This window comes from Raphanus sativus, chromosome 9 (assembly GCF_000801105.2).
Source record: "Raphanus sativus cultivar WK10039 chromosome 9, ASM80110v3, whole genome shotgun sequence".
NCBI classification, from domain to species: domain Eukaryota; kingdom Viridiplantae; phylum Streptophyta; class Magnoliopsida; order Brassicales; family Brassicaceae; genus Raphanus; species Raphanus sativus.
The window spans coordinates 35,818,171-35,832,493 of record NC_079519.1 but is presented as its reverse complement, the minus strand read 5'-3'; the positions used below and the strand labels follow the sequence as shown (position 1 = coordinate 35,832,493).

General features: G+C 28.4%; 1 protein-coding gene across 2 annotated transcripts; it reads left to right on the top strand.

The window, feature by feature from the left end:
- Nucleotides 1-2,786: 2,786 nt before the first annotated feature.
- LOC108826767 (ATP-citrate synthase alpha chain protein 2) lies at nucleotides 2,787-5,693 on the top strand. 2 transcript variants are annotated; one of them, XM_056995495.1, is made up of 13 exons: nucleotides 2,787-2,942; nucleotides 3,230-3,338; nucleotides 3,451-3,627; nucleotides 3,707-3,868; nucleotides 3,950-4,030; nucleotides 4,109-4,160; nucleotides 4,250-4,364; nucleotides 4,456-4,537; nucleotides 4,616-4,711; nucleotides 4,831-4,932; nucleotides 5,031-5,147; nucleotides 5,239-5,355; nucleotides 5,449-5,693. In XM_056995495.1, the coding sequence occupies exons 2-13, from the start codon at nucleotides 3,240-3,242 to the stop codon at nucleotides 5,518-5,520; spliced, it is 1,272 nt and encodes a 423-aa protein (XP_056851475.1). In that variant the 5' UTR covers nucleotides 2,787-2,942; nucleotides 3,230-3,239; the 3' UTR covers nucleotides 5,521-5,693. The 2 variants fall into 2 exon arrangements, with proteins under 2 accessions (XP_056851475.1, XP_056851476.1); XM_056995496.1 differs by having other exon boundaries at nucleotides 2,825-2,942; nucleotides 3,235-3,338.
- Nucleotides 5,694-14,323: the final 8,630 nt, after the last annotated feature.

Genomic DNA, 14,323 nt, shown 5'->3' with positions numbered 1-14,323 from the left:
TTTTAAAAGGGGAAATTCTTGGGTTCACCCCACCAATAGAATTTCGTTATTTTATATTCAGTATTTTTAAGAAAGGAAACAAAATATTGCCAAGTTATATTATATTTTTAAACTAGAAAAATAAAAATAAATAAAAATAATATTAACCGCAAACAAAAACACGTTTAAAAAAATATATTTTTAATACTATCAGCAAACACTAAATCCTAAACCCTAAATACTAAACCCTAAACCCTTGGATAAATCCTAAACTTTTGGGTAAATCATAAACTCTTGGTAAATTCAAAACATTTGGATAAATTCTAAATCCTAGAATTTAGGATTTATCCAAGGGTTTATGGTTTACCCAAATGTTTAGGGTTTAGTATTTAGGATTTAATATTTTGCTGACTGTGTTAAAAATATATTTCTTTTAAATCCAAAGATTTAGTATTTATCCAAGGGTTTACCATGGATTTAAGGTTTAAGGTTTAGTGTTTTGTTGACGGTATTTTAAATATATTTTTTTGCGACTACTATTATTTTCTATTTATTTTTTATTTTAAAAACATAATAAAACTTGGCAATATTTTGTTTCCTTTTTTAAAAGATACTGAATATAAAATAACGAATTTCTATTGGTCGGGTGAACCTAAAAGTTCACTCTAGGGGTGAACCCAAGAATTTCTCTTTTAAAACCGGACCGGCTAACGAATCAGAAATATTTTGGTTTATCGATTATTGTGATTCGATCAGTTCGAATCGAGTTTGATGTGATTAAACTATTAATGATATTACTACTCATGAACTCCTACACAATTTCAGAATCCAAAATTAGAATCAGGTTGATGAGATTATATCGATCTGATCAAATATTAATGTACATCACGGTTTTGCGGATATGAAGAAACTTTTTATTATTATGTAGATTTTTAATTTGCGTATCTGTTTGTCCATATACGTATATAAATATTAATTTCTCAAAATATTTAAATGTAAGAGAACAGAACAGCAGAAATTTTCTCAGAGACTTTTGTGAATATGTAATATTTTTGAAGTTTGTTTGTTTAAATTGATAATGCAAGAAGAAGAACATTTAAATTGCTATATATAATACATGACAAACACATAAAATAATTTCCACACGTAGAGCAAGTGAACCAAAATATCACTTTCACTTCGAAAACCGTTTTTCAAAAAAGAAGATAACTGTCTAACTTTTTAGTATTTAATCACAAATTAGGACAAGAAAACAAATATGTAAGAAAATATGATAATTGTTTAGATTATAAATATCTTAGTACAAAACTTAGGATTAGTATCAAAAGTGTATTTATTTATATATTAAATTTATGAAGAAATCCCGCAGCGTAGCGCGGGTAATTACCTAGTCTTTTATAAAGGATCTAATCTTTTGTTCATGCTTTTACTCGTGTCAGATTCTACTTTCTTTTTTTTTTGAACTTAAAAGGGTTAAACCCGGGTCACTATTGGAACCAGACCTAATCCCCGGGGGAGTCGCAAGCCTGCGGATAGACTCCTTCTCTTGGGCATTCAAATGGGTCCTAAAGCATGGATCCATATCCGCGTTAGGTGAACAGAACAATGTGACTTAGTTTCGCATAGCAGGATGATCGAACCTAAAACGTGTTGGCGTCCCAGGCCCGTCCACTGCCACTTGACCACAAAGCCCGTTCAGATTCTACTTTCTTGATCTCGAAAGTGGCATTGTTAAGAGATTCCTTAAGAAAATAAAAAGTTAAAAATTAACAATGCAGAGATCTAGTTTCAAAAAAAAAAAAACAATGCAGAGATCTATATTTATTTGGAATTTAGTCTGAAGGGATCTGAGTTTATACTTTTTAAATGTGAGTTTATATGTCTTTTTTTAAAACCATTTATATGTTTTTTCGCATTAAAATATTGGATAGAAAAAAAAAACTAAAAGCTGCAGATGGTTTGGTTTGGGAGATGAAACGTTGGCTTACAAGTTAGGTAAGCTTTAATGGAGGAACGTTCACCAGCTTTATTTATCATGGAGGAGGAGTAACTCCAAAGGCTCTACAACTATATTTGAACAAAACAAAACTTCTTTTTTTTATTAGTCACATAACAACTATATATTTATATAAGACCATGTACAATGTTTTAAATCCATTTCATTTTCAACAACTTTGATTTTTATTTTTTAACATTCTAGATGATCTTCTCTTTTTATCTTCTATTTCTTCCACCTAACTTATTCAATATTTTATTTTAATTTCTACAATGGCTTATTTTAAAAAATTTAACATCCTATCCCACTATTTTTATTTTCTATATTTATATTTTACAATATAAAAATTACATATTAATAATTTGATTATAATTAATTTAAAAGCTAAAATAACATAATTTTTAATAATTTTTAGTGTATTTATATACCTATTTTATTTTAAAAGATAATATTATTAAAAAAAGTTGATTATAATAAGAAAATGACGCTTTTTCTGTATTTAAATGAAATGAAATTAATTTCTATTTATAGATCATAAAAATTATAAATTTTGATATAATTTTTATTTTTAAAAGAATTTTAATATAGAATAAATAAGTTTGAATTATTGGACGAAAATAAAAATTAAAAATCTGTCCAAGAATTTTTCCCAATCCAATTGTGCCATATAGCCAAACTGACCCAGAAAAAGTTTTAGCTGTTGAAAGTTTACAATGTTTTTTGATACCACATAGATATGTTCAACGGCTGAATTTGAGATTCAACACTACTGTTGTGAGTGGTCTAACATAGAAAATTAGATGTAAGCAAATGTTTTTACTTTTTTAGATAAGTTATTAAGAAAAGTAAAAGAAAAGAAATGATAAGGTTCAGATATAAATACGGACCTCAGCAATAACAAAGAGAGAGGTGTCGATTTAGTTCGCTAACTACCGAAGAAGCAAGCACCTACCTCTCTCTCTCAACGGTAAGATCCAACATTCTCTCTCATCATTCTCTGATCCAATTTGTGAATGCTCTCCTCTGAATCTAGCTATATCCCGTAGAAGGAAATGGTGATGAAACCATCTCTTTCTCTCATGTGCCATTGTGATCGATACTGTGTTCGACATTGACCTAAAGTTTTAATCTGTTCGATCTACTAAAAATGATTCGATTAGCTGGCCGATCTGATTGCGAAACGAGTGATGTTGTTGTTGGATCTGTTAAGATTTATATTAACTTTTTTTCAATTTCCTCTGTTTTTTTTTAAAGCTCAGAAGAAATGGCAAGGAAGAAGATCAGAGAGTACGACTCAAAGAGACTCGTGAAGGAACATTTCAAAAGGCTTTCCGGTAAAGAACTCCCTATCAGATCCGTTCAGGTACAAAAAAAGATCCTTCTTTTTTTTAAAAAAAAATTGCATTGGTTTCTCCGTCACGAGTCACTTCTCTTATATAACACACATATTGCTTGTGTCTGTTAACGTTGTGTAGATTAACCAAGAGACTGATCTTAATGAGCTAGTTGAGAAGGAGCCTTGGCTCTCTTCCGAGAAGCTGGTCGTCAAACCCGACATGTTGTTTGGTAAGCGTGGCAAGAGCGGTTTGGTCGCCTTGAAACTCGATTTCGCTGAAGTTGCGACATTTGTCAAAGAGCGCTTAGGCAAAGAGGTAGTATTGTTTTAACTTTGTTTGAGGCTTTTTGAGCTTAAGTGATCTGAGATCTGTACTTAGATCTAAACTTCAACAGGTGGAGATGAGTGGATGCAAAGGACCCATCACAACTTTCATTGTTGAGCCCTTTGTCCCACACAATGAGGAGTTTTATCTCAACATTGTTTCGGATAGGCTTGGCTGCAGCATTAGCTTTTCTGAGTGTGGAGGGATTGACATCGAGGAGAACTGGGACAAGGTATGTCATTTTTGATCCCCTATTGTGTCTGTTTCACTATCGTAAATGCTGAAAACTGAGTCGAGACTTCACTTCCTATAGGTCAAGACCATCTCTGTGCCCACTGGTTCTTCCTTGACACCTGAGATATGTGCACCTCTTGTTGCTACCCTTCCTCTTGAGGTATATTCAATGCTGAATAACAACGACATGTGGAAAAATTGGAGATGCAATTTCGACTTATAACTTTTCCATGTACAGATCAAAGGGGAACTTGAAGATTTTATTCAAGTTATTTTCACCCTTTTCCAAGGTATGTTAAAGATTATAATCACAAATCAAAGCAGATTCACAAAATCTTAACCAATAACTGAAGCTTTTTATTTTATTTGTGGGGACTAGATCTTGATTTCACTTTCTTGGAGATGAATCCTTTTGCACTGGTTGATGGGAAGCCTTATCCTTTGGATATGAGGGGTGAGCTTGATGACACCGCTGCTTTCAAAAACTTTAAGAAGTAAGTTTGACTCTTTAAGAGTTTTTAAAGACATGATAAGCCATCCTTCTGGTGTATTCAAGCTATGGGCTTAACCTTTCACATTTTTCAGGTGGGGAGACATTGAATTCCCCATGCCATTTGGAAGAGTGATGAGCCCCACAGAGAGCTTCATCCACGGTCTAGATGAGAAGGTATCACTAGTTACCAGCTTAGCGTTTGTGGAAACAGTAGTTTCTGTATGACTCTTATGAACCTTTTTTTATATGCAGACAAGCGCATCTTTGAAGTTCACTGTTCTGAATCCCAAGGGAAGGATTTGGACTATGGTTGCTGGAGGAGGTGCAAGTGTCATCTACGCAGATACTGTATGTTTCTATATGAGGAAACCTTACCTTACTTAGTCAGCAGTGAGAATCTCCTGCATTGTTTTCTCCTTACAAACAAGCCTTAGCATCTGACGTGTCTTCTACATTGTTATATCCAGGTTGGAGATCTTGGGTATGCATCTGAGCTTGGAAACTATGCTGAATACAGTGGAGCCCCCAAAGAAGACGAGGTTTTACAGTACGCTAGAGTTGTCATCGATGTAAGCTGCTTTTTATTGTTTCCTCCCTCCACATAAAACCAACCAAACATTAAAACACTTGTGACTTATAAACTACTGTGAATTTGCCAATTATGCAGTGTGCTACAGCGAATCCGGATGGGAAAACCAGAGCACTGGTGATCGGAGGTGGAATTGCTAACTTCACCGATGTTGCTGCTACCTTCAATGGCATTATCCGAGCTCTCAAGGAAAAGGTAAGGGAGAAATGAGTATAAATAAATAACTAAGTTACTTGCTGAAATGATCTTTAGCTTAAACTCTTTTCTTTTGTTTGATTTTGAACAGGAAGCAAAACTGAAAGCAGCAAGGATGCATATATATGTGAGGAGAGGAGGACCAAACTACCAAAAGGGACTTGCTAAAATGAGATCCCTTGGAGATGAAATCGGTGTCCCAATCGAGGTATATACATTACATACACTCAATAAATAATCTCAGTACATTTCTACTTGCTCGATTCTCACTGTTTTTTACCTTGTTTGTTTTGATTTTAAGGTGTATGGTCCTGAAGCAACAATGACAGGTATCTGCAAGGAGGCAATTGAGTACATCACAGCGGCTGCATAAAAAGCCTTTAACTCTACTGTGTTACTTCAAATGCTCTTTAAGATTTGTGTTGAGTCTTATGGTTGGATTATATGTTTCACTTCTTAAGTTTCTTATTTGTATTCATAATAATCATCGAGGATCTTTGGTACTCTTTTCTCTTTTTACTTGGTGTGTTTCACTTTTGATTGTCATCACTTTCCTGACGTTTAGATTAAACTCCGTTATTGTTTTGCTTGATTTGTGAACGCCTGAAGCACTCATTCCAGCAAAAGGAAGCTAAACGTTAGTTAACTATCTAAAGAGAGTAAAAATTATGCGCAGTAAAAGTAAGTACATCTGTTTCACATTTGGACATGACGTCAAAACAGACAGGAAAGAAAACCAAGTGAGATGGATGTTATTTAATGTAAAGCCAACAAGGCTGGTATTGAAAGGGAAGCAGCAACAAGAACATTGATAAAGCAAGAAAGCTGATAACAACAATATAGGTTGTAAGATCATTTCAATGTATTTTTTTATTTCCATAAAGATGATCTTTAAGACAAAAATATTAGACCTCTAAAATAAATAAAGAATATGTTCACTTTATTCTTCTGATAAGTGAATGATAGTGGATACTTCTCTTTAGCGGTGTAACTCAGATGCTGGCACTTCTTGTTGCCAATCATTTTTCTATAAAAATAGAAATATTTTTTCTTTTAAAATAATTTTCACTGTATTTATTTATTTTCTATAAAAGAACTCTAAAACAGATATGAAATTACCTCTAATATATGATTCCAAAACATAAATATTATTTATTTTTCAAATATTCAATTTTTTTATTTTAGAGTAATAATGAAAGTCGATTAAAAAGAATATATTATGTAATAATATTTGCTGTCAAATATAAATGTAATTTGATTTTTCTTGATCATAGCAAAATTATCTTATATGTAAGAAAAATAGCAATCATTATTTAGAGTAAAAATAGCTTGGACGTCTAAGAAACAATACAATATGGTAGCACTTTTTATAACAGATACTTGGTTTGATGCAAATAAAAAGAGTAATATTACATTGTGTGATAACAGTTCGGCTATCAAAAATCTGATGCTTCATGGTCAACATAACAAATTTGAATTTTCTCTATTTGAATAAGATCTATCTAGGAGTCTAGTATTTCAAATTAAAACTTTGTTTGTGTACAACATCGAAATGCTTACATACTTTTGTGTAAACTTGAACATATGTCTGGATCCAACATAATAAGATTGAAATTGTGTAAATTTTTGGGAAATATCGTAAACCAAAAAAAAGAACTGAATTTTGGTTTAGCTTGAAAACGGTTAAAATTTTCTATATCCAAAACACACAAACTCTTAACCGGACGTGGTTCAAGCCAGCCGGGTTGTATCCGGTCAAAAACTAGCCAGGATTACTATTATTTTTTCGTCGCAACTTTTAGCGACAAGACAAAGCCACCGAACATACAATGGTCGTTATTCTCAACTGCAGCGGCGAATTTACGCCAAGTAGAGTGGTAAACGTGGAGGCTAATCAGGTGCGGCGACAGAAGCGTGCACCTGCAAATGAGAGACCACATAATAGCCGTTAGATCACGCGGCAATAAGCAATCACTGTTAACTGGAATGATGTCGGTCCAAGGTCTCGTGAGTCGTTCTTATGACAAGTGGTTATGATGCAGTCGGTGGTACTGCCGTATTTTGTGGTCATGACCACGATCCATTAACTTCCTAATTATATTCATTAACTAAATTTATAAACGAAAAAAATATTAAAAATACGGAATGACTTTTCATAAAGAATGTTTTTGTTTCCTTAAAATGAAAGGAATAATTATTTGTAATATTACCAAAAAAATAGTAAGGAACAAAATAAATGAGTAATTGCATAATTCTTTTTAAGGTTTATTTTTTAAGTTTTAATTATTTTCAAGATTTAAATCTAGCAAATTGCTAGCTCGGTATTTTTCGGTCATTATTACCACTATCCACTAAGGGCATCTCCAACCCTACTCCATTTTCTACTCCAAATATCATTTTGGAGTAAAATCCTCTCAAACCCCATTCTATTTCCAACTCCAAAATGGAGTAATGGCTAGGGTTACTCCATTTATAGAGTAATCTTACACATTATTCCATTTTAGAGTTGGATTTTTTTTATTTATGAAATGGTCCTTTAAATATTTAATGTTCTTATTTCTTATTTAAATAATATTTTAAAATGACACAACAACATAAGTTATTTCATTATTTAGTAATTTGACATTAAATACATAACATAATTAAATAACAAAAATAATATAAAATAAAAATAATATAAAATAAATGATTTAAATATCTGATTTCAAAAAAAATTACTCGATTTAAGAATATCAAAGATAAAGAAACTCATTTTTCATTACGAAATGCATTAATCGATCATTTGTGGGAAAATATTCTAATGCTTATTATTGAACCAACTTATACATTATGTTTTATTCTATTTTATGATTTTTTGTACCTTTTAATAATAAATATTTAATTTAAATAAATTATATTTTTAAGTATTTTTGCAAACATAAAATAGTTGGGGTTAATTAGTAAATTTTTATAAGTATAAGATACTATTAAAAATTATTAATTTTTGGAGTAAAAAATGGAATAATACATTGGAGTAAAACATCACTCCATTTTGGAATTGCACCATTTTGAAGTAAAATTTGGAGTAATACATTGGAGATGCTCTAAATTCAATCTATTAAAGACAATATTAAAACGACAAAAATAAGCAAATGCGTAAATTCTTTTCAAGTTTGAACCCAGTAACTTTTACCTCAGTGTTCTAGATTATCAAAATTTTACTACCTCCGTTGAGAATAGTTTAATTTAGAGTACTCTTTAATGAATAAAAACTATATTGATAAAAAATAAAGAGTTTCATTATAATAATTGATAAAAATTTCAGTTACCATCTATTTTTGTAATGAACAAAAACTGTATTAAGTTAGAGAAAAAATATACAACTTACGTATTTTAGAATACGTATAAAAACTTCATTATCATATATAGTAAATGAAAAAGCAATAATTTAATTTTAAAGCCTAAATCCACATAATTGGCAAGAAAGAAAAAAGAACGCCACATAATTTCTCAATTATCGACGTACTCCAACAGAGAACATGACTAAACATTGATTACCAAAAAGATTTTAATTTAACATTTCACAAACATCCCCTTACTATTATTTGAGGAGACCACTTATAAAAATAACCTTTTGCCCATGTGTTTATTACATGTGTGCCATTTCCTATGTGGCATCTCAACATTTCATCTCACACCAATTTTTCAAAAGCCCATCCTTGCCTAGAACATTTACATCTCATGCCATTGTAGTGCACATATGTTATAATCAATGCTTTTGATGTGCTATACGTGATGTGCATATAGTTAATGTCGAACAGATTTTCTCTTATATTAAACTTTTTTATGTTTATAAATTCTTGCTCGCAGGAAATGTTCTACGTATTATAACTTTTATATTATACCCAATGCTTTTTATGTATATATATATTATACCCAATGCTTTTTATGTATATATATAAATTTTATGTTAGTATCAGCATTATAACTTCTATCCAAGAACATATATATATATTAAACTTTTGTATGTTTATAAAATATTCGATCCAAGAACATATATATATATATATATATATATATATATATATTTGATCCTAGAACATATATATTTATATTTTTGATCCAAGAACATATATATATATATATATATATATATATATAATGCTCATATTTTCATACACATCCATCATTTCGTGAAAAAAACTAATTTTTATACTTTTGTATTGTTATAATACAATGAAGGCATAATGTAGAGGGATTAAATGATACAATAAATGTCATTATTGAATATGAACGTTTTGGTTATGATTGATTTATGTTAAGTCCTTAATCAGATCGTACATTATTATTGATTTATGTTTCTTGATTGATATGATAAAGCATGATTGATATGATTAGCGATTTTAATTTTAATGTTTCATATTTGAGGTTACCATATTTATAAGAAATAATGTAACATCCATCATTTTTTATGTATATATATATATATATATATTATGTTAGTATCAGCATTATAACTTCCATCCAAGAACATATATATATTAAATTTTTTTATGTTTATAAAATATTCGATCCAAGAACATATATATATATATATACATTTGATCCTAGAACATATATATTTATATTACATACATATATATATATTTTTGATCCTAGAATATATATATTGTTAATATAATGCTCATATTTTCATACTCATCCATCATTTCGTGAAAATTAATTTTTTTACTTTTGTATTTTGTTATAATACAATGAAGGCATAATTTAGAGGGATTAAATGATACAATAAATGTCATTTTTGGATATGAAATCTCGGTTATGATTGGTTTATGTTAAGTCCATAATCAGATCGTACATTATTATTGATTTATGTTTCTTGATTTTCCTGAATATGAAATCTCGCAAAGCATGATTGATATGATTAGTGATATTTCTTTTAATGTTTCATTTTTGAGGTTACCATATTTATAAAAAAAATTAACATCCATCATTTCGTCATTAACAATTATTTGATGTTACCATAATTAAAAAAATTCTTTGTCAAATTTGTTATAAAAGGAAAGCCAGGTGAGTAAATTATGTCTTATGTTTTCTTATAAACACTCTTTCTCACATTTCGTTCATACCCAACAAAAATGGCTGTCTTTTGTTTTGTGCCTTTCAAAAATATTCTAGATGGATCGCATAATCCTCATATTCTGATTGGTAATTCAATTTTTTTTTGTTCATGAAGTATCAAATCTCCTTCTTATTATTTGAGGAGACCATTTGACAATAAACCTTTATCTCATGTGGGATTTACAAGTGTGCCATTTCTTAGGTGTCACAACCACAATTCACCTCACAACTTTTTTGAAAAAACCCTCTTCAATCTAGGCTAATTACATATCATGCCATTACAATTAATATATAGTATATGTTTCATTTTATGCATATTCACTAAAGACAAACAATGAAATTTAATGAGTTGCTAAATCAGGAAAATATCAATATTGTCAGTAATTATATTCTTCGGTTATTATTTAACCATTTTTTAAAAAAAATTGGATACTCGAGATCAATAAAACAAAATGAATTAGTTGTGGGTGTCTTTTCTGTTTCTTTCAAAAAATGTTTTAAGACAATGGAAACTTTGGATCGATTTCCGAAACGTGAAATTTATTGTTTATATTATATACAATATTTTGAGTACTCTAATCGTTGAGAGTTTGAGTTTACACTATTTTATAAAATGTTAAGTCAATGTATAATGTTTTCAGAACCATGATTACAAAGATAACTTCAAAACTAAAATAATATTCGTAAATTATTAACATTTATAATCGTCAGCCACTTTTCGGGATTTCAATTATGTTTGAGTCAATGAATTATATTTACGTGAATCAAAAATAAACTTAATGAAGTAAATCTTGGTGTCAAGTCAAATATTAGTCATAAAATTTGAGTCAATCAATCATATATGAGATTTCATTTATGTTTAGTCTATATTGTATTCTTTCCTATTTTAGAGCTAGACTGATGTAGAAACGTAAATCACATGCTGAAAATGATCACAATAACAACAGCAACATTATGACAAGCTTTCACAGTAAAGTAATTTTTATCAATCAATTATATTCGGTATTTCAATTATGGTAGTCTATTATATTCTTACCAATTTTAGATGAAAATATAAGGATTGATTGTGATACATGATAGTAACCTAATAAATTTTCAAAATTAAAAAAAAAATATGCGATTGATTACTGATTTTAATTCATTTTTTTCAAAACTTACAGTAATGTCGTCATTAAGTGTGTTGCTTATGGAACACTTACTCATGTTTTCTAAAATTTATGGAATTCAACAAATGTTAACGTACTTTTTGTTTTACAGTTTCGGCAAATTAATTGGGGAAAAGGTAATTTATTATATTTTTTAAAACCGGTTGAGATAATATTATCTGTATATTTTTTAAAAAAATTTTTATCATGATAAGGTCGATTCAAGAATTTGACTAACATTTGAGCCTAATGATGTTCTAGAAATTGATGCTTTCAGAAAGAGGTAATATATTTCACTTAATTACTTCCCATTTATAATTCTTTGTAATTTGATAAGTTTATATTCTTTGTTATGTTCTTTATAGGATTGCAAACGGAGAGTTTTGAAGATACTTTTCACATCAGTTGTTGTTATTGATTGATTTTCTGCGAAACTTTTTTTTTAAGTTCTACTTTTCATAATTTATTATTATAATGTCTACGTTTTGTTTTTTTATGGCAGCAATAATTGGATTCTCTATTTTAATCCCTTATATATTAAAATAGAAGCACTTTTAGAGACTAGCCTTATGTTCATGTGTTATTAACAAGAATGTCATTTCCTATGTGGCAACACCATATTCCTTCTCAACCTCTTTGTGTAAAAATCCTCTTCTTACTAGACTTATTAATTTTTTTGCCATTGTGAATTAATAGTAGCTTAACATAATGTTTTAGTCATATTAATTGATATTAATTGGTTATGTGCATTGATATGGACGATAATATCAAATCCGGTAGGGTTTTTATAATGTTATACGAAACTAATATGATAGTAAATGATATATATAGTCACAATTAATAGGGTTTTGACTATATATATGATTTATATTTTTATAATATTATATTTCTTTACGACTCTAAATTATAAATGATATTTTTCAGGGACTGGAAAATATAAATAATTCATACTTTTTCTATAAAACTTTAGTACATGACATTTATTTTGATGAATATTTTTTTGTATTTTATGGGATACATGACATTTATTTTGAGATAGACAATATAAATTGTTTTATATTATAATATCAAAATGTCGTATATAAAAATTTATGAGCAATCTTGAAAATTATAAAATACATTCAAAAAGGAATTCTATATTAAATTTATTGCAATCCCTATTTTTTTGCAAAAATACTTTTTGATTACAAAATTATCATAAATGATGACATATATATTGAAAATGGAAATTTATATAATTCTTTTCGATTAAATTTAAGCCAAATATCAATCTTTAATGTGGACTTCCTTAATTTATGCTATATACATATAATACTTTCTATGATTATCTGAAAATCTCTGATTATAATCATATACAAAATTAATAGGATAGTCTAATATATATTAGTCACAACTGATAGAGTTTTGACTATATATACAATTCATATTATTATAATATTTAACTTCTTTACGATTAATAAATGATACATGACATTTTTTTAAGAGATTAGAAAATATACAAGAATCATAATTATGTTCTTCTATAAATATTTAGTACACGACATTTATTTTGAATAATATTTTTTAGTTTATGAGATACATGATATTTATTTTGGGATTGGACAATACAAACTGCTTTATATTGTAAAATCAAAGTCGTATATAAAACATTATGAGCTTACATTCAAAAAGGAATTCCATATTAATTTTTTTGCATTCCCTTAAATTTTGCAATAATACTGTTGATTACAAAATTATCATAAATGGTGATAGACATTTAGTTTGTAAATTTATATAATTCTTTTCGACTAAATTTAAAGAACAAACCATTTTTAATGTGTAATTCCTTAGTTTTCGCCATCTGTTTATAATACTTTCTATTATTATCTTGAAATATAAAATTATAATCCTAAACGAAATTAATAGGATAGTTTATATATTAGTCACAACTGATAGAGTTTTGACTATATATATACGATTCATATGTTTATAATATTTAATTTCTTTATGATTCATAACATTCTTTAGGGACTGGAAACTATGATTATAAAACTTTGGTATGTGACTTTTATTTTTATTAATATTTTTTTGTATTTTATGGGATACATGACATTTATTTTGAGATAATATAAACTGTTTTATATTGTAAAATCAAAATTTTGTATATAAATTTTTTTGAGCAGTCTTGAAATATTATAAAATACATTTCAAAAAAGAATTTCGTATTAAATTTCTTCCAATCTCTTAGTTTTGTGAAATAAATTTTTTTAATAAATTATCATAAATGGTTACAGACATTAAATTTGGAAATTCATATAATTATTTCCGATTAAATTTAAGAAAAACATCATTTTCAATGTGGACTTCCTTAATTTTCGCTCTATACATATAATACTTTATATAACTGTCTAGAAATCAAAGAACAATTAGGGATTTACAACATTACTTTGTGGCAATATCTAAATATATCAGCTGATGAGAAAAGAGATCGAATCCAACATCCGAACCGTAGCCCATGATCTCATGTCTCATCAAGATTTTTAGTAAAAAAACTCTTTATAAATAAAAGATAAATCAAAAGAAACTCATACGTATTTTGAGTCATAATGGATATTAAGGTTCGATAAGGGTCTCTTTTACAATTTTGAGTTCTAATAAACCCACTAAATTTACTTCAATTTATTTATATTCTTCTTACAACTTTTATGTACTTCAAAATCAATATGATTTTAATGAAATATAACGATTTAACTTCGATAATAAGACAATTACGTTTGTCAACCATAATAAAATTATCATTATCCGGATACTTCAATAAATTTTTTGTTGATTGAAAAATTCAATAAACTTCTAATTCCAAATTGGTTTTTCTTACATTAATCTGTATATCAACATTACTTATGCTAATTATACCATATGTCATTTTTATGTTTTTAATATCTATAATTAAAA